General features: G+C 43.0%; 1 protein-coding gene across 3 annotated transcripts in view; it reads left to right on the top strand.

Annotated features, from left to right (window-relative positions):
- SMPD3 (sphingomyelin phosphodiesterase 3) overlaps positions 1-21,809 on the top strand; it is a 309,102-nt gene that overhangs the window by 266,396 nt on the left and 20,897 nt on the right. For all 3 annotated transcript variants that reach the window (XM_077455429.1, XM_077455421.1, XM_077455438.1), the window contains one exon: positions 6,978-7,053. In XM_077455429.1, the coding sequence (XP_077311555.1) occupies positions 6,978-7,053 (76 nt within the window). The remainder of the gene's footprint in view (positions 1-6,977; positions 7,054-21,809) is intronic.

A 21,809-nucleotide genomic window follows, 5' to 3' on the forward strand; every position in this document is an offset into this window, starting at 1 on the left:
ATATATATATATATATATATTTTTTTTTAGCAGAGACCCTAGATAATAAAATGGCGATCATATTTTTTGTCACACCGTATTTGCGCAGTGGTCTTTCTAACACAATATAAAAAAAATATATACTTTCATGAATTAAAAATAAAACTAAAAAGTAAAGTTAGCCTAATTTTTTGTATAGTGTGAAAGATGATATTGCGCCAAGTTAATAGATATCCAACATGTCATGCTTTGAAATTGCGCACACTCGTGGAATGGCGACAAACTACGGTACCTAAAAATCTCCATAGGCGACGCTTTAAAACAATTTAACGATTATCAGGTTAGTTTACAGAGAAGGTCTTTTGCTAGAATTATTGCTCTCAGTTTGACAATCCTGGCTTCATCTCACATGTGTGATTTGAGCACATTTCTTTTTTTTTTTTTACATTGTCCATTTAAAAAAAAAAATTCTGATCACTTTAAGACTGCTTTCACACCACACCGCTGATAGCGGCGGCGGTAAAACGCCGCTATGTTTAGCGGCGTTTTACCGCCGGATTTGCGGCGCATTTCGGCCGCTAGCGGGGCGCTTTTACCCCCTGCTAGCGGCCGCGAAAGGGTTAAAACCGCCGGCAATACGCCGCAATAGCGGCGTTTTGCCGGCGGCATTACAGCGCTGCCCCATTGATTTCAATGGGCAGCAGCGGTGGAGGAGCGGTAAACACACCGCTCCTTCCCCGCTCCAAAGAAGCTGCTGGCAGGACTTTTTTCTGACGTCCTGCCAGCGCACCGCTGTAGTGTGAAAGCCCTCAGGGCTTTCACACTACAGACAATGGTGCAGCTTCTTTAGGGCGTTTTTCAGGCGCTATTTCTAACGCTATAGCGCCTGAAAAACGCCCTGGTGTGAAAGGGGAATTATTGCTGTCACAAGGAATGTAATCATCCCTTGTGACAGTAATAGGTGGTGACAGGTACTCTTTATGGGGGGATTGGGGGTCTAAAAGACTGATTTCTGTTATCATTATGATTTAGACCCCTTTCCCACCAAACCACCACCGGCGTGAGCGGTAAAGCGGCGCTATTTTTAGCACCACTTTATCATCGTTATAGCGCTATTAGGCCGTTATCAGGGGTTAAATCCGCCCGCAAAATGCCACCAGAGCTGCGTTTTGATGGCGGTATCGCAGCACTGCCCCATTGATTTCAATGGGAGCAGTGGTGGAGGAGCGGTGAGTTCACCGCTCCTTCACCGCTCCAAAGAGGCTGCTGGCAGGACTTTTTCTGACACTCTGCCAGCGCACCGCTCCAGTGTGAAAGCCCTCAGCTTTCACACTGGAGTGCATGGAGCAGCTGTTTTAGGCCATTTTTCAGGCGCTATTTTAAACGCTATAGCGCCTGCAAAATGCTCCAGTGTGAAAGGGGTCTTAAAAAAGATCCAAAACACTATGTGATAAATGGCTTCATGCTATCCTTAAATAAAAGACCGTTTTTTTTTGCATGATCAGTCATATTTTCAATATTGATGATGATATTTCACAATTTCTGCCAGGGTATGAAAACTTTTGAGCATGACTGTGTGTGTGTGTGTGTGTGTGTGTGTGTGTGTGTGTGTGTGTGTGTATATATATATATATATATATATATATATATATATATATATATATATATATATACAGTGACTTGAAAAATAATTCATACCCTTTGAAATTTTCCACATTTTGTCATGTTACAACCAAAAACGGAAATGTATTCTATTTGGGATTTTATGTGATAGACCAACAAAAAAATGGCACATAATTGTGAAGTGGAAAGAAAATGATAAATGGTTTTCTTTACCCTCAGGTTCTTTAGCAAGGCAGTGGTCATCTTGGAGGTGTGTTTGGGGTCTATCATGTTGGGGGGGGGGGATTATGGTCTGCTTCAGTATGTCACAGTACATGTTGGCATTCATGGTTCCCTCAATGAACTGTAGCTCCGGTGAACTGTCACATACTGTCCCCCATCAGATAGTGTCCGCTGTGTACTGCGCATGCACAGTACACAGCACACACAGATTCCAAAAATAGCCGAAGATGAACGGCGCATGCGCCGTGAGTCCAGGTTCTAGCCCCACCATCCAAGTGGACATAGAGTTAGAATAAAAAGAGCCGAGCGCAGCGAGGCCGTGCCCGAAGCGAAGCGAGCCCACGAGGGGCCCTCTAATATCTGCAGCCCTATGTCCACTTGGATGGTGGGGCTAGCACCTCGACTCACGGCGCAGGTGCCGTTCATCTTCAGAGATTTTCCGAATCTCCTTCTGCTCCGTACTGCACAAGCGCTGCGCCTGCGCAGTACGGGGCAGACAGTATCCGATGGACGGATGATATATGCCAGAACACCGGAAGCACTCATGTAGCCCCAGACCATGACACTCCCACCCCCATGCTTGACTGTAAGCAAGACACACTTGTCTTTGTACTTCTCACCTGGTTGCCACGACACACGCTTGATATCATCTCAACCAAATAAGTTTATCTTGATCTCATCAGACCACAGAACATGGTTCCAGTAATCCATGTCCTTAGTCTGCTTGTCTTCAGCAAACTTTGCAGTCTTTCTTGTGCATCGTCTTTTGAAGAGGCTTCCTTCTGGGATGACAGCCATGAAGACCAATTTGATACAGTGTGCGCCGTATGGTCTGAGCACTGACAGGCTGACCCCCCATCCCTTCAACCTCTGCAGCAATGCTGTCAGCACTCATGCGTCTATTTCCCAAAGAGAACCTCTGGATATGACGCTGAGCACATGCACTCAACTCCTTTGGTCCATCATGGTGAGGCCTGTTCTGAGTGGAACCTGTCCTGTTAAACCACTGTATGGTCTTGGCCACCATGCTGCAGCTCAGTTTCAGGGTCTTGGCAATCTTCTTATAGTCTAGGCCAGTGATGGCGAACCTTGGCACTCCAGATGTTTTGGAACTACATTTCCCATGATGCTCAACCACACTGCAGAGTCCTTGAGCATCATGGGAAATGTAGTTCCAAAACATCAGGGGTGTCAAGGTTCGCCATCACTGGTCTAGGCCATCTTTATGTAGAGCAACAATTCTTTTTTTTTTTTCAGATCCTAAGAGAGTTCTTTGCCATGTTGAACTTCCAGTGACCAGAACGAGAGTTAGAGTGATAACACCAAATTTAAAATAAATGCTCCCAAATCACACCTGAGACCTTTTAACACTAATGAGCCACATGACACCAGGGAGGGAAAATGGAAATTTTCATTTAAGGGTGTACTCACTTTTGTTGCCAGCAGTTTAGACATTAATGGCTGTGTGTTGTGTTATTTTGAAGGGACAGCAAATTTACACTGTTATACAAGCTGTACACTCACTACTTTACATTGTAATTTGAAAACATAAGGGACTTAGAGGTCACTGGACCTCGGGACTTTTTAGGTGCTTGATTATATGTTTAGCACATTTATGACAAAAAATTCCCCATAAATTACATATTACAATTTTTATTAAAAAATTTAAAAAGAGACATTACAAAAAACTTTTCTTGTTACACTTCCAAAGACTTTACACATAAATTGGGAATACCACTCTTTTCTCAACATGTTTCGCTCCAAAAAGGGCTTCCTCAGGAGACAATGCGTAGTGGCTATTGAAAATACAAGCAACAAGAAATAAATTAAATATTTATAACAAATAATTTTGTATAAAAATGAATTTTGAAAAAATACGAATTGTGCGTTGCATATACAAATTATACAGATCATGTATTGAATTATACAAAAATAAACAATCATAATGAATAGATATAGTAAATATAATACATTTGGGGGAAAGGGGAAGGGATATATTATATGTATTATTATTATATTTATTATTATATTTACTATATCTATTTTTGTTTTTTATTTTTGGCTTTCTCTCTTTTTCTTGTTTTTTTATATGTACAGTACTTTACATTGTAGCAAAGTGTCATTTCTTTAGTGTTGTCCCATGAAAAGATATAAAATATTTACAAAAATGTAAGGGGTGTACTCACTTTTGTGAGATACTGTATATTTGTATGTATATATATATATATATATATATATATATCTATATATATATATATATATATATATATATATATATATATATATATATATATATATATATATATTATATTGTCAAAAGTATTGGGACACCTGCCTTTACATGAACTTTAATGGCATCCCAGTCTTCGTTCATAGGGTTCAATATTGCGTTGGCCCACCCTTTGTAGCTAAGAACAGCTTCAGCTATTCTGGGAAGGCTGTCCACAAAGTTTAGGTGTGTGTCTATGGGAATGTTTGACCATTCTTCCAGAAGCGCATTTGAGAGGTCAGGCACTGCTGTTGGATGAGAAGGCTTGGCTTGCAGTCTCCACTCTAATTCATCCCAAAGGTGTTCTGTCGGTTTGAGGTCAGGACTCTGTGCAGGCCAGTCAAGTTCCTCCACCCCAAACTCGCTCATCCATATCTTTATGGACCTTGCTTTGTGCACTGGTGCACAGTCATGTGGGAACAGGAAGAGACATCCCCAAGCTGTTCCGACAAAGTCAGGTGCATGAACTGGTCCAAAATGTCTTGGTATGCTGACGCTTAAGAGTTCCCTTCACTGGAACTAAGGGGCCAAGCCCAACCCCTGAAAGAAAACCCCACACTATAATCCCCCTTCCACCAAATGATTTGGACCAGTGCACAAAGCAAGGTCCATAAAGACATGGATGAGCGAGATTGGGGTGGAGGAACTTGACTGGCCTGCACAAAGTCCTGAGCTCAACCCAATAGAACACCTTTGGGATGAATTAGCGTGGAGACTGCGAGCCAAGCCTTCTGGTCCAACATCAGTGCCTGACCTCACAAATGCGCTTCTGGAATAATGGTCAAAGATTCCCATAGACACACTCATAAACTTTGTAGACAGCCTTCCCAGAAGAGTTGAAGCTGTTATAGCTGTAAAGGGTGCGAAACACAATATTGAACACTAAGACTGGGTTGTCATTAAAGTTCATAAGTGCATAAAGGCAGGTGTCGCAATACTTTTGGCAATATAATGTATATACAGCTTGTATTTTATATATATATATATATATATATATATATATATATATATATATATATATATATGTATAAAATCTGCATATATAAACAGGGGAAAGACCCTGTGGCTCAGCATAGCCTATAAGATAAGTTTGCTAGTTCTGTTTGTTTTTTTTTAGATGTTTTCTGGGATAACCACCCACTAGTAGCACAGAGTGCCCCCATTGGATCATCCAATAACTCTAATGTTCTCTCTCTAGAAGGAGCAACAATTTAAAATGTTATCTGCAATGCCACCTTCTATTGTCTCCTGAACTCTAGGACCTGGTCTATGAATATGTTTGGAGCTTTCAAAATACCAGTAACAAATACTTATAATAAACAATGTTTTGGATCAATGTTTTGTAGATGTGGGTAATGGATTTTTACTATGTCTTTAGTTGCTATCACTAAGGACCAAGTCAATCACTGTTTACTTATAATGCTAACAATGGTATCAAAAATGTGCCTTTACCAGGGCTGTGTTTAAATTGGTCTAAATCCTGTTGGCGATGACAGGACTGAGGTTGACTGAATGACATTGAATATTTCTGATTGTATGGTATGTAGAACAACCGGGTGCTTTAGAGCAAGGGTCTCCAAACCTTCTAAACAAAGGGCCATTTATTGCTCTTCAGGTTCTAGGTGGCCAGTCTATGGCCAGTGGGAGTATAAACATCTCAGGGGTCAGTGTCAATGAATTGTGTCCCATCACTGATTTTAGAGGGAAGAATAGTGCCTCATCATTGGTGTCAATTGGAAGAATTGTGCCCAATCTATGGTGTCAATGCGGGGAATAGTGCCCGATCATTGGTATTAGTTTTAGAAATAGTTCTTCATCGATGGTATCAATGGGAGGAATGGTGCATCATCAATGGTGTCAGTTGGAGGAATAGAGTCCCATTGATGGTGTCAATGGGGAGGAATGGTGCCCAATCATTGGTATTTGTTGGAGGAATAGTGCACCAAGGGCCAGATAAAGGCAAGAAAATGGCCGCTTCCAGCCCCTGGGCAACAGTTTGGAGACCACTGCTTTAGAGTAATCTGAACAGCAAAGAAAAAGCAAAAAAAATGCATGCTACAGAGTATTCTCTTACAATAAATTTTTTGTTAAAAAAAATCTGTAAAGGCCATTATGGATTTTTAAAATAATGTTATCATTAGGGCATAGAGATCCTTTTTTAGTCAGACTACTCTGTATTATGCACTTTACTTACCCTTTCTCAGTTGTGGAGTCCAGTGGGTTTGGAGCCAAAGAGATATTTAACTGAGTGAAGTGCGCCTCCAAACCTTGTGGGACATTTCATTGGTTTCAAATTGCACACCACAGATTGTTTAAACAGTTAACATAAATGCTAATAAATGCTTAAAGTAGATCTAAACCTAGTCACTAAACTCCAATATGAGCTGTAACATGTTAATGCAATTTAAAAAGTCTTTCCAGTTTCTTTTTAATCTGCAGCTTTCAATAAAATAATACCTGGTGATCCTACCATAAGGGTCCTTGTGCAGGCAATTCCTGGTATAGGGTGACAACTGCCTCCTAACCCAGGCCTTGCATTGTTACCTTTTCGCACATATGCCTTATGAAGAATACAAGTGGTCTTGGCAACACACATTGTGTAGACATGATCCACCATTGTCCCTATCAGATAGCCTATCCAGTGCAATGGTGTGCAGCTGCCACTATTAAGTGCATGTAGACTGGAAGTGGCTGAAAGAGATCAGCATTAAAAAATGATGAAAACTCTGTAAAAACTGAATTTATAAAGGAAATAGCTGTTGTTTATACACAATTTTATGCAAAATAAAAGTCATCTATTTAGGGTTTAGATCTACTTTAAGAAATGAAAACTGATTTATCTGCAATATAAAATGAGTAAATGGTTGTGTGTCTAATTTTGTAGGTGCAGGTGGGGACCACTCCTCAGGACCAAAGAATTGTGGGATATGTCTCCTGCACTCACCTGCATGCTTTGTCAGGTAAGCCATCAGACTTGATACTGTAAATGAATTCTCTATTCATTCCTACAGCCATCTCTGCCCAAAGTTAAGATCTTAGTACTTGGCAGGCTTTGCTTCCTTTCAGCATCTTATATCTCTTGGAGACTCCTGGGATGAGATGTTCCTGTATTTGTTTCTCCTCTCTCTCAAAGGCCATACCAAAAGTATCATTCTCTCACAAGTGGATTACAATTTTTAGTTGTCCTGTATAAACTCAATCAGTGGCTACTGATGTCAGTTGTTTTAGATGAAGACGTTGCACTGTTCTTGATCTTCCACCATGTCTTCAGATACCCAATGTGGTTGCTGCATGCTGTGCTGATGCTGATCCATGTTCTCCAGCTGCAGGAGAGACATATGCTGGAGATTCCCACGAGAATGCTGCTTTCAGGATATTTTTCAGTTGGGGTAAAAACCCAGTTCAACTGCCCGGTTCTACCGCCCACCAAACAAAAAGGTAAACTAGGCCTAATGCCACGTACACACGAGCGGAATTCCACTCAAGCTTGGCTTGCATACACATGGCCATACAAAAGTTTGCTGAACTTTCGACCATCAAGAACGCAGTGACGTACAACACTACGACGAGCCGAGAAAATTAAGTTCAATGCTTCCACACATGCGTCGAATTGCTTCCGAGCATTCGTAGGAATTTTGCGCATCGGAATTGCTACAGACGATTGGAATTTCCGATCTGAACTTTTTCTGACCGAAAAATTGAGAACCTGCTCTCAATTTTTTGCTGGCGGAAACTCAGCCAGCAAAAGTCTGATGGAGCATACACACGGTCACATTTTCTGACCAAAAGCTCTCATCGGTCTTTTGCTGGCCGAATTTCTGATCATGTGTACGCGGCATTAGAGTCTGTGTTGACAGGATTTTGTTCCCTTCAAGTGAGTTTTGAATTCCCATACATGTCTACCAAAAACCTCCTTGAAACGGGTCAAATGCAGATCAAAAGAAGGTTAACTGTAACGCACCTGTCAATTATTTCTGAATGATCAGAGAAGCATCTCAAACTGATGTCGGACGGATGCCAACACCACAAGCACAATGCTACCTGAAAGTAGGGTAAAATTGGGTGAACATTGCATTGTGTGTTTAAGTGTCTGTTTAAGTGTACAGTGGGGAAAATAATTATTTGATCCCATGCAGATTTTGTAAGCTTGGCCCACTTACAAACAAATGAAGGGTCTATCATTTTTATCATAGGTGTATTTTAAATGAGAGAGACAGAATATCAACCAAAAAGACAGAAAAAACACATAAGTCAAATACTATAAATTAAGTTGCAGTTCAGTGAGTAAAATAAGTATTTGATCCCCAAGCAAAACATGACTTAGTACTTTGGAGGAAGAAAAATGTTGCCTATGACCCTAAGAACACAATCCCTACAGTCAAGCATGGAGGTGGAAACAATATGCTTTGGGGCTGTTTCTCTGCTAAAGGTAGCAGACTGACTTTGCCGCATTACGGGGCCAATGGACGGGGCCATGTATTGTAAACTCTTGGATGAGAACCTTCTTTCCTCAGCCAGAACACTGAAGATGGGTTATGGATGGGTCGTTCAGCATGACAATGACCCAAAACATACCACCAAGGCAACAAGGGAGTGGCTCAAGAAGAAGCACATTAAGGTCATGGAGTAGCCTAGCCAGTCTCCAGACCTTAATCCTATAGAAAATGTATGAAGGGAACTGAAACATTGAGTTGCCAAGTGACAGCTAAGAAACCTTAGGGATTTAGAGAAGATCTGTAAAGAAGAGTGGACCAAAATCCTTCCCGAGATCTATGCAAACTTGGTCACTAACTACAAGAAACGTCTTACCTCTGTGCTTGCCATCAAGGGTTTCTCTACCAAGTACTAAGTCATGTTTTGCTTGGGGATCAATGACTTATTTTACTCACTGAATTGAAACTCAATTTAGAACATTTGTATTTTGTGTTTTGTTTGGATTTTTGATTGATATTCTGTCTCTGTCATTTAAAATACACCTATGATAAAAAATTATAGACCCTTCATTTCTTTGTAAGTGGGCAAACTTACAAAATCTGCAGGGGATCAAATAATTATTTTCCCAACTGTATATACACACACACATTACCACTTTAAAGATTGTTACCACGTATACATATACCCTTTATATATGTATATGAATGCATATGAATTAACCCTTTATTGTACACTTAGGAGTTTATTTATAAAAAAAAAAAAATAATTCACAAATAAAAGTTTAATGTTTGTAATATATGTGAAATTTCACTTTCTATTCAGTAAATAAATGAAGAAAATTGGCACTGCTCTAAAGTTATTGTATGTGACTTTAAAACACATTGAAATTCACATACAATATTTTAAAAATTCATACAAACATTAATAAATTTGAATTCATAATACTATATCTATAAAAGAAGAATGAAGATTTACAGAGAATTGAAAGCACCTTAATCTTCATTTGTGTACTTTATTTGCGATATTTCCACAATTAAGAGCCCTTTCACACTGCTAGCGCAGCGCGTTAGCGGTAAAGCACCGCTAGTTTTAATGGCTCTTTACCGCTGTTATAGCGCCACTTTTCGGACTCTTTTAACCCCGCGAACGGCCGAGGAAAGGGTTAAAACTGCCCGCAAAGCTTTGCAGGTGCTTCGGCAGTGCTGCCCATTGATTTCAATGGTAGAGGCGGTTTAGGAGCAGTGTATAGTCCGCTCCCACACCGCCCCAAAAATGCTGCTTGCAGGACTTTTTTTTCTGGGCCTGCAAGCGCACCTTCTCAGTGTGAAAGCACTCAGGCTTTCACATAGGGGAGGCTTGAGAGGCTCTTTTCAGGCTCTTTACAGGTGCTCTTTTAGCGCTTAAACACCTGAAAAGCGCCTTCAGTGTGAAAGGGGTCTAAAATAAAGCATTTTCTTTTATGAACAGAAAAGAGAAGAGAGAGGGGCGCCAAGCTGACCATAGTATAGTAAGCAAGTTTACTGTTAGGATAAAAAAAAGATCAAAGTTGTACTCAAAAAGAAAGGCAGATAAAAGTGTGTCTCTTAAATCAGTGTGCAGTCCAGATATCTATGGAGATGGAAGACCAGAGCCCAGCTCCCTCTGTGGCTGCTATACCAGAGCCGCTGCAGCCAGGTGCTATAAACAGGGGAAGAACCGCTGCCGTGGGACACAGAAGACATGCCAGATGATGTGCTCACACTGCCAGGACTATTTTATGGACACAGTATTTTGAATTTAAATGTATGATTTTTGTGCATCAATTTTTGAATTATTGTATATAAATTTCAATGTGTTTTAGTCCTCGTTCACATCAGGGCCGATTTGTCATGTCAAATCGCATGTCATATTGCCACCTATTGCTGGCAACAGCACTGTCCAATTCAGCGCGACGCCGACTTTGCGGTGCCGCACCAATTTCCAAAAGTAGCACTACTTTTGCCAAATTCAGGGGCGATTTCAATAGCCATCTGTGCAGGAATCCACACAGATATCAGACTGACATCTATGTTTGAAATGGTGCAAGCTCAGCTGAACTCGCACCATTTCAAACCCACCTTCAGTGTGAACCCAGGCTTAAGGTCACATGCATTCATTTTAGAATGCTGACAATTTTATTAATTTATTTAGCTTCTGAGTGTTTTGGACTTAACACTTTTTTTGTAGCAGCCGGGAGTAACATTGACAAAGGGAAGACATTGACCTGAGCGCAGGTGTTATATGTATGATTTTAGTTTCAATTTAGTGCCTTGGGTTCCAGGAAAGCAAATCGCTAAATTCCCCCATCCCTCCCGTAAAGCCATTGTGTTCTCCTGCTGGGAGAGGCTGGGGAGCCATCCCGCCCCGGAAAACACACTATAGCCGATGGCAATAATCACATGAAATATCCAACATGCTAGTTGTACCCAAGTCAATTGATGGATCAACTTCAGTACAATCAGCCTGCCCATACATGGTTTTGAACACGGCGGTTCCTGCTGAACCAGCTGAGATTTGAACCTTCTGAGATTCGAACCGTCTATGACCAGCTTAAGAAAGGATTTGGGAATGCCAGGATGAAAATCCAGGTTTTGTCTTAAAAGAGTCAAGGGGACAGGTATTGTTGAGATAGCGCCTTACATGTGATACGAAAGGTATGCATGGCAGTCCCAACTAAGTCAGACTTTTGACAAATGCCCGTGGAGCAATCCATGAACATGTGTCAAGAGACTAAGGTGTAAAAGATTGTTCCTGGTTTACCTAATCTTTCACGGATGAATGCAAGTTTTACTCCACTAAGCCAAGAAAGTAATGCTTTTAATCTGGGAGCCTGATTCACTATTTTTTTTCCATTTGAATGTGCTAAGGATTCTCTGCATAGTTGCAAAGAACGCAAATGGCAATCTTATCGGGATCGCAGAACATATAATATTTTTGGGAGAATATTCATCTTTAAGCCGCGTACACACGTAGCCGTCTGTCTGACGTACTTAGTCTGGCGGACTTCCCGCCAGACTGTCCGTCGGACTTTCCGAACGGGCTACTTGCCCACACACGGCACTTTATCAGCGGACTAATACAGCGGACTAAGTCCGCTGTACTATCCGCCCTACTTTTGAAATGAACGGACTCGCCCACACACGCGGAGGAAAGTCCCCCCCTCCTGAGCTGTACCAGGCCGCGTGCCCTCAACATGGGGGATGCCTTGGGGCGGGGTCTTCGGTTGATGTCACATGGGTTGATGTCACATGGCGACAGTCCCAGCATCCTCCGGGACTGTGACATCGTAAGGGGGCAGGGTCACCATGTGACATCAACCCATGTGACATCAACCGAAGACCCCACCCCTTGTCCCTATATAAGTCGCCGCGTGCCCGGTCCCCGTCATTGTGAGCGGAGGACTCGGCGAGGCAACATCTGAAGAAGAAGAACGGAAGGCGGCGGCGGCGGCGGAAGACCGAACCGAAGAGGGGGACAAGACCCCCGAAGTCGGAAGAAGAGGCCGACGGCGAGGAAGAAAGCCGGGCTCCTCCGCTAGTAAAAGAGCTACAAGAAGATAGCGGAGGAGTCCAGCGAGAAGACCCCCGAAGACGGAAGACCCCCGGAGCTGTGCAATAAACTATTTTATCTTGTGTGTTGTGTTTTTTTTTGTACTTTATTTTACAGGTGAATGGGTAGGGGTACATTGTACCCCATACTCATTCACATAGGGTGGGGGGCCGGTATCCGGGGGCCCCCTTATTAAAGGGGGCTACCGGATTCCGATAAGCCCCCCCACCCGCAGACCCCGACAGCCAACGGCCAGGGTTGTCGGGAAGAGGCCCTTGTCCTCATCAACATGGGGACAAGGTGCTTTGGGGTGGGGGGGGCCATGCGGCCCCCCCTTCCCCAAGGCATCCCCCATGTTGAGGGCACGCGGCCTGGTACGGCTCAGGAGGGGGGGCGCTCGCTCGTCCCCCCCCTTTTTCTGGCCGGCCAAGTAGTGTGCTCGGACAAGGGTCTGATGTGGACCTGGGGGGACCCCCACACCGATTTTTTTCGGCGTTGGGGTTCCCCTTTAAGTCCATACCAGGCGGCGGGGCCAGCGACGCATCCCTCGCGGGCCCCGCCTACCTGGAGACCCGCTCGAAATGAGCGGACTTTTCTCCGGGCGGGAAAAGTACGTTCATTTCAAAAGTACGGCGGACTGGCACACACACGGCCGGATTGTCCGCCGAAATGCGAGTCCGGCGGGAAGATTGGAGTGTAAAACTACTTTCTAAGTACGCCGTACTTTCGGGTCAAAAAAGTATGCCGGAGGCTACACACGGGGGGATTGTCCGGCGGACTTGAGTTTGCCGGACTTTTCCACCCGCTTGTTTGATCGTGTGTACGCGGCATTAGAATGGCTGCTCTGCCAAACCAAAAAGCAACGTCTATTCCATTTTTTAGGTCTAATTGGGACTTTGAGAAAGGGTTGTTAGCTATAAGAGTACAATTATGAAATGTTGGTTGGCAGTTGTATCTTCAGGTTTATTATTGCATCATTCTTCCAGGTAAATAGAAAGTTACACTGACAGGCACCAAGTGTATTAGCCGAGAAGAATATGTTCATGGCATTTTATTTTGTGTTATGTAGGTAATTTTTTATGTTGGAGAGATGTCTAATAAATTCAAGTTCCTTTAATAAGTTTGGGTGTGTGGTATGGGATTACGAGAGAAAAAGAGGCACATTATCTGCAAACACTATTCATTTTATCTTTATGTGCTAACAACTTTATTTACTTCGCCAACACACCCTCATGGCCTCCATTGGTCAGCAATGCCTGATCTCCCCCTCCTGAATCGAGGTACCAGATTGCTTTAACCATCTTGGCTTGTTCTATGTACAGTAAAAACACACTTTTGCTGGTTCACTGTTTAATGTTATACACATCGAATTCTCAGGTAAATCCAACCACCTTTAGCCAGCTTTTGGTGTGAAAATGTCCATTCAGATTAAGACAAGCTACCATCAACAGTTTCTTTAGCAACTGTGAAATGTATTATTGACACCCCCTGCAATGACAATTGCAGTGCGTTTTGAACCTGATGCGGGAAACTGGCCCTTACAAAACTCAGACAAGTACATGCCCTCTGAAGAGTAAAACTGCTTTGTCTATACTGTATATCTGTGGTCTCCAAACTATGACCCTTTGCTTGCTTTTATCCAGCCTTTGGGCCACCATTTCATCCACTGATACCAACAATGGGGTATAATTTCCCCTATTGGCACTGCACCGATGAAGGGGCAAATTCCTCCCAATGACACCAATTATGGGACACAAATCCTCTCAATGCCACCAATGATGGGGCACAATTCCTCCCAATGACACCAACGATGAGGCACAATTTCTCACAATGACACCTACGATGGGGCACAATTTCATCCAATGACACCAACCATGGGGCACGATTCCTCCCAATAACACCAACGATGGGGCACAATTTTTCCCAACGACACCTACGATGGGGCACAATTTCACCCACTGACACCAACGATGGGGCACGTCTCCTCCCAATAACATCAACGATGGGGCACAATTTTTCCCAACGACACCTATGATGGGGCACAATTTCACCCAATTACTCTTATGATGGGGCACAACTCCTCCCAATGACACCAATGATGAGGCACTATTCCTCTCACTGACACCAATGATGGAGCACAATTACACCCACAAATGATGAGGCATTATTTTTTCCCACTGATGTTGATGCTGACCTTTTCCACTCCCAATGGCCGCAGTCTGGCCCCCTGAAGTCTGAAGGACAGTAAACTGACCCTTTGTTTAGAAAGTTTGGAGACCCCTGGTTTACACATTACTACATATAAGATTAGAGGTGTGACTATGATTTACCAGAAAGTCAGTATTTTCAGACACCTTAGCTGGCTCCAAGGTTGGTGATAGCGAAATGTCCAGACACATTATGGTACCTGCTTAAAAGTGTCCCAGAAAATACATATATGGGTATTAAATTAAACTTCAAGGAGAGCCGATCTGTAAATTTTCTTCCAACAGAGGTCCGAATCTCATGTTTGTCCTCACATCACAGCTCCCCTCTCATCTTATATCACAGTCCGGGTCTTACATTGGTGTCCTCTGCCCCTTCACAGCAGTGTTCTCTGCCCCCTCACATCACCCCCACAGTACTATTCTCCTCTGCTCCCTTCACATCAACCCAACACCCCCTTTACATTACCCCAACAGCACTGCCCCCCTACACCCCCACCCCCCCCCCCCACAGCAGCGGTCTCTGCCACTTTATATCACCCCTCTTTTCCACAGTAGGGCTCTCTGTCCCTTTACATCACACCCCAATAGTCCTATCTTTCCCATTCACATCACCTCCCCCGACACACACATACACACAATGGCGTGCTCTGTCCCATTACATCACCCTCCCCCCTTCCCAAGTAGACCTCTGTATGTTCAAATCAAGCATCCCCGGCTCCCCATCCTTCAGTGCCAGGTTCTCTGCCCCCCTCACCCCTACCTGAAAGGTACACAAAGGCAGGACAGATTGAGAGCGAGTGGCACAAAAGCACTGCATGGAGGGCGGGAGCTGCCGGACTTAACAATGCATATTAAAGAGCTGCTGATTGGTTGCTAGGGCGCTCTTTGTTCTAGCAACCAATCATCTGCTAGTTAATATGCAAAATGATCTAGGTGTATTTCACTCTACACAAAATGAATGCTTTGGTGACTTTGTGAGTATGAACATTGTGTTTTATAGTGTGTAATGAGTTTTTCATAGTCTGCGTTTAATTACACTTGTGAGGGGCTCTGTATATAAAAAAAAAAATTTAAACTCTTTCTTTAAAGAAAGGCAGAGGAAGGCAAACACAGTACGCATTAGGCATAGCCAAATGTAAATTCCAGTTTACAAAAAAAAAAAAACGTCTACTGCATCAATACAGAAAAATAGAAAGCTTTTAAATTTTTTTTAATACTTGTACACATTTACATGTGTCAGTAGTATATGTGATATATTGTATGTATACGTTTTCCCACTGACAAAAAAAATGATCAGTCTATAATTTTAATAGTACGTTTATTTTAACAGTGAGAGACAGTATGACGACAAGCATATCCAGAAAACCGCATTTCAAAAAAGTTATAAATTGATTTGCATTTTAATGAATGAAAACAGTATTTGAACCTCTACCAATCAGCAATATTTCTGGTTTGCAGGTGTCTTCTATACAGGTAACGTGCTGAGATTAGGAGCACTCTCTCAAAAGGAGTGCTCCTAATCTCAGCTTGTTGCCTGTATAAAAGACACCTGTCCACAGAAGCAATCAATCAGATTCCAATTTCTCCACCATGACCAAGACCAAAGAGCTGTCCAAGGATGTCAGGGACAAGATTGTAGACATACACAAGGCTGGAATGGGATATAAGACCATCGCCAAGCAGCTTGGTGAGAGGGTGACAACAGTTGGTGCGATTATTCACAAATGGAAGAAAAACAAAATAACTGTCTCCCTTAGTCTGGGTCTTCATGCAAGATCTCACCTCGTGGAGTTTCAATGATCATGAGAACGGTGAGGAATCAACCAAGAACTACACGGGAGAATCTTGTCTGATTTCAAGGCAGCTGGGACCATAGTCACCAAGAAAACAATTGGTAACACACTACGCCGTGAGGGACTGAAATCCTGCAGCACCCGCAGGATGCTCAAGAAAGCACATCTACAGGCCCATCCAAAGTTTGCTAAAGAAAATCTGAATGATTCAGAGGAGAACTGGGTGAAAGTGTTGTGGTCAGATGAGACCAAAATCAAGCTCTTTGGTATCAACTCAACTCGTCATGTTTGGAGGAGGAGGAATACTGCCTATGACCCCAAGAATACCATCCCCACTGTCAAACATGGAGGTGGAAATATTATTCTTTGCTTTTCTGCTAAGGGAACAGGACAACATCACCGCATCAAAGCGGCGATGGATGGGGCCATGTACCATCAAATCTTGGGTGAGAACATTCTTCCCTCAGCCAGGGCATTCAAAAAGGGTCATGGATGGGTATTTCCGCATGACAATGACCCAAAACACACAGCCAAGCCAACAAAGGAGTGACTCAAGAAAAAGCACAGTAAGGTCCTGGAGTGGCCTAGCCAGTCTCCAGACCTTAATCCCATAGAAAATTTGTGGAGTGATCTGATAGTTCGAGTTGCCAAACGTTTGCCTCAATACCTTAATGCCCTTGTACACACGGTCGGACATTCCGATGGACAATGTCCGATAGGACCGCGTTGTCGGATAATCCAACAGTGTGTGGGCTCCATCGGACTGTTTCCGTTGGAGTATCCGATGGACCAAGTTTTCCAGCTGGGCTATAAAATTTTCCGACAACATGATCCGATCGGACTTTGTCCGATCATGAGTAGAGAATTCCGATCGGACAATGTGCCACGCATGCTCAGATCAAATTCTTAGACCAAAGCTATTGGCTACTAGCCTGAACGTAGTCCCGTCGTAGCGAAATAACTTCATCACATTAAGTACGATCGGATTCTCTGACAACTTTGTCCGACTGTGTGTATGCAACAGTTTCGGACAAAATCCGACGGATTTGGTTGTCGGAATATCCGACCGTGTGTATAAGGGAAATGACTTGGAGAGGATCTGCAAAGAGGAGTGGGATAAAATCCCTCCTGAGATGTGTGCAAACCTGGTGGCCAACTACAAGAAAAGTCTGACCTATTAAGTACTAAGTCATGTTTTTTGAAGGGGTCAAATACTTATTTCACTCATTAAAATGCAAATTAATTTATAACTTTTTTTTAAATGCATTTTTCTGGATTTTTTTTTTGTTATTATTCTATCTCTAACTGTTAAAATATACCCACCATTAAAATTATAGACTGGTCATTTCTTTGTCAGTGGGCAAACATAGGGGATAAAATACCTTTGTCCCTCACTATAGATATACAGGATACAGACATGGGGAGGCTGCAGAGTTTTACAGCTGTTAAGACTATACAAGCCTTTCCTGCTAATGTTTATTTGAAAGGTATTTCTGCTTTTTACTGGATATGAAGAGAAGAAGAGGGGTTTTCTCATAAATTTCAGGATCTGGTGATCTGCAGTTACACCACCCTCCAAAGCCAGCAGCGGTGTTTGGTTAATGTGTGATAGATGATTTCGATGTGTATTTACATTAGCGGCCTTGTGCTGTGACTTTGTTTGAGTTTTCCATGTGAAATATGAACAGTGAACCGCAAGAGTGATGTTCATGGAGAATGGTTTGTATTTGTGTGTGGTCTGGTGAGATCAAACCTGGGACCGAGGAACAGGTCAGTATGCAGAGCCGCAGTTTATGTGGCCTACTGACTCATCAATGACCAAGGAGTGCAAGATTTGACTGATCTCCATATACCGGTAGTGACAGACAACATGTTAAAGCAGTATCAGGCTAGATAGATACTGGTTATGTCCCAATGTTCAAAACAAAAGGACAAAGATAAGGGACTTTAAAAGTACCAAATATTGCCTTAACCACTTCAGCCCCGGAAGAATTTACCTCCTTCCTGACCAGAGCACTTTTTGCGATTCGGCACTGCGTCGCTTTAACTGACAATTGCGCGGTCGTGCGATGTTGCACCCAATCAAAATTGATGTCCTTTTTTCCCCACAAATAGAGCTTTCTTTTGGTGATATTTGATCACCTCTGTGGTTTTTATTTTTTGTGTTATAAACAAAAAAAGAGCGCCATTGTAAAAAAAAAAGCAATATTTTTAACTTTTTGCTATAATAAATATCCCCCAAAAATATATAAAAAAACTAATTTCTTTCTCAGTTTAGGTCAATATGTATTCATCTACATATTTTTGGTAAAAAAAAATCACAATAAGCGTATATTGATTGGTTTGCGCAAAAGTTATAGGGTATAGATTTATGGCATTTTTATTATTCATTTTTTTTTATTAGTAATGGCGGTGATCTGTGATTTTTATTGTGACTGCAACATTATGGTCGGACACATCAGACACTTTTGACACCATTTTGGGACCATTGTCATTTATACAGCTATAATACACTAGCAGGGAAGGGGTTAAACACTAGGGGGCGATCAAGGGGTTAAGTGTGTCCTAGGGAGTGATTCTAACTGTGGGGAAGGGGGGCTACCACTCACATGACAGAGATCATTTCTCCCGTTCATAGGGAGCAGTGGATTTCTGTCATGTCACTTGGCAGAATGGGGAAATGCTTTGTGTACATCTCCCCGTTCTTCCGCTCCAAGACACGATCGCGGGCACCCGGCGGATATCAAGTCCGCAGTCACGGAGCACGGGGCGGGCAGGCGTGCCCACAATGCTGCTTCTATAAGGGGACTTACCTGTACACCCATTTGTCCAGCTGTGCCATTGAGCCAGTGTATACCGTTGTGCGCTGGTTGGCATGTGGTTAAAGTAGAACTATAGGCAAAACTTTTTCTTTTCATTTTGGATAGAGCAAGGGTGGGTTATAAACTCTGTCAGATTTTTTTTTTTTTTTCGCCATCTGTGTCCCATTGTGGAGATTTCCTTTCACTTCCTGCTCCATAACCAAACAGGAAGTCTGAGGAAATCCTTAAAAACTAAGGGAATTCCTTGGGGACACCCATGTCACCAGAACTAGTGCCCCCATTGGAAGATTTCCCCTCTATTACTTTTCTGGGGACAACCCAAAATTTTTGATTTTCTTCTACTTTCACTTTCAACAATAATGGTAAACAGGCCAAATAGAGAGGCTGAATCTTCCTAACGGGGGCACAGACAGCATTAAAACCCTGACAGGGGTTCTAATCCCTCTACAAAAAAGTTTTGACGTTAGTTAAACGTTAAGGAAAGCATGCACAACTTAAATAAAATTACATAAACAGAATATGTTCAAAATATCACCCTTAGCCCTTGTACACACGGTCGGAGATTTCGACAACCAAATCCGTCGGATTTTGTCCGTCGGATCTTGTCCGAAACTGTTGCATACACACCGTCGGACAAAGTTGTCGAAAAATCCGATCTTTCAGAACGTGATGACATAATTTCGTTACGACGGGACTACGTTCAGGCTAGTAGCCAATAGCTTTGATGTAGGAATTTGATCTGAGCATGCGTGGCACTTTGTCCGATCAAAATTCTCTACACATGATCGGAGTATGTCCGATCGGCCCAGTTGGTCGGGAAATATTTCCAACAAGTTGGAAAATTGGGTCAGACGGAATCAGTCCGATGCATACCACACACAGTCGGATTATCCGACAACACGGTCCGATAGGACACATTCCGACGGATTCTCCGACCGTGTGTACAAGGGCTAATTCCTCTTCTCTCCTACAAAAACATGCACCTCCTAATCATCTATGAATAACGTAAATAGGCAATGAAAAATACTCAAAATACTGCCTTGGAGGAGGTGATACAAATATATATTGTGCAGAGAAGGGTCCATAGGTGCCAATAGGGTTGCCACCTTTTCTTCAAGCCAAACCTGAACACTTTAGTGGCGCACGGCATGGTACCCCAACCGCACAATTTTACCGTGATTGCCGCTCGGTACAAAAAAAAATCAGTATTGAAGGTCCCAATGAGCACAGTGTAAGTGGAAGAACCTTGGAACCACCAGGACTCTTCCTAGAGCGGGCCGCCCAGCTAAACTGAGCGATTGGGGGAGGAAGCCCAATCGTTACTCTAACAGAGCTCCAGTGTTTCTCTGTGGAGAGAGGAGAACCTTCCAGAAGAACAACCATCTCCGCAGCACTCCACCGATCGGTCCTGCATGGTAGAATAGCCAGATGGAAGCCACTCCTCAGTAAAAGGCACATGAATACCCTCCTGGGGCTTGCAATGGGCACCTGAAGAACTCTCAAACGATGATAAACACAATGCTCTGGTCTGATGAAACAAAGATTGACCTCTTTGGACTGAATGGCAAGCATCATGTCTGGAGGAAACCACGCACCGTAATCACCTGTCCAGTACCATCCATACAGTGAAGTATGGTAGTGGCAGCATCATGTTGTGGGGATGTTTTTCAGGGCAGGAACTGGGATACTAGTCAGGATCGAGGGAAAGATGAATGCAACAATGTACAGAGACATCCTTGATGAAGACCTACTCCAGAGCTCTCTGGACCTCAGACTGGGGTGAGGGTTCATCTTCCAACAGGACAATGACTCTAAGCACACAGTCAAGCTAACAAAGAAGTGGCTACCGGACAACTCTGTGAATGCTCTTGAGTAGCCCTGCCAGAGCCCAGACTTAAACCCGATTGAATATCTTTGTGAGTGATCTGAAAATGGCTGGGCACCGATGCTCTCCATGCAACCTGATGGAGCTTGGAAGGTCCTGCAAAGAAGAATGGGAGAAACTTGCCAAAAATCGGTGTGCTAAGCTTGTAGCACCATATTTAAAAAGACTTGAGGCTGTAATTGGTGCTAAAGGAGCTTCAACAAAGTATTGAGCAAAGGCTGTGAATACTTATGTGCATGTGATATTTTTTTATTTTTAATACATTTTCAAAGATTTCAAACTTCTTTCACATTATCATTGTGGGCTATTGTTTGTAGAATTTTAAAGCAGAGTTACAAGCTTTTTTTAGTTTATTAAAAAAAGTTTATTTAGTTTATTTATTTAGTTTATTTTACAAAAAGTGTAGCTGCTGACTTTTAATAAACAGACACTCACCTGTCCCACGGTCCAGCGATGTGACCGCACGGAACCTCGCTCCTCTCACCCCTCCTCTCCGTGGCGCCGCCATAGAAACTGTGTGCACCCGGCCGTGACAGGTTGCGTCTTCACAGCTGGGCATGCACTGCACATGCGCGAGTCACGCTGCGCTCTCGGAGTGGACAGGCAATCTTCTGGGACCTGGGACGTGTCCCAGAAGATTTCCGAGAGGGAGAGGCCACCTAGGGGAAGAGGATGTGTTGCCTAGGCGGCCTGAAGTCGGAAGCAGGAAGTGGGAGAGGAAGTTCCACTCAGAACTAGGCACCCACTCACCCCCAAAAAATGACATGCCAAATGTGGCATATAAGGGGGCAAGGAGTGCTTAAAGCGGAAGTTCCACTTTTGGGTGGAACTTTAAGAAAAATAATGAATTTAATCAGTTTTGGAATAAGGCTGTAGCATAACAAAATGTGGGAAAAGTGAAGCACTATGAATACTTTTCGGATGCCCTGTATGTTACTGGTTGGATTGCCAGGTGTCCTACCTGACATGTACATGTTATGAAGGTGAATTGGTCAGACACAAGTACTG

This window comes from Lithobates pipiens, unplaced genomic scaffold (assembly GCF_037356315.1).
Source record: "Lithobates pipiens isolate NorthernLeopardFrog02 unplaced genomic scaffold, aLitPip1_a1.2 Scaffold_10, whole genome shotgun sequence".
In the NCBI taxonomy this organism is placed as follows: domain Eukaryota; kingdom Metazoa; phylum Chordata; class Amphibia; order Anura; family Ranidae; genus Lithobates; species Lithobates pipiens.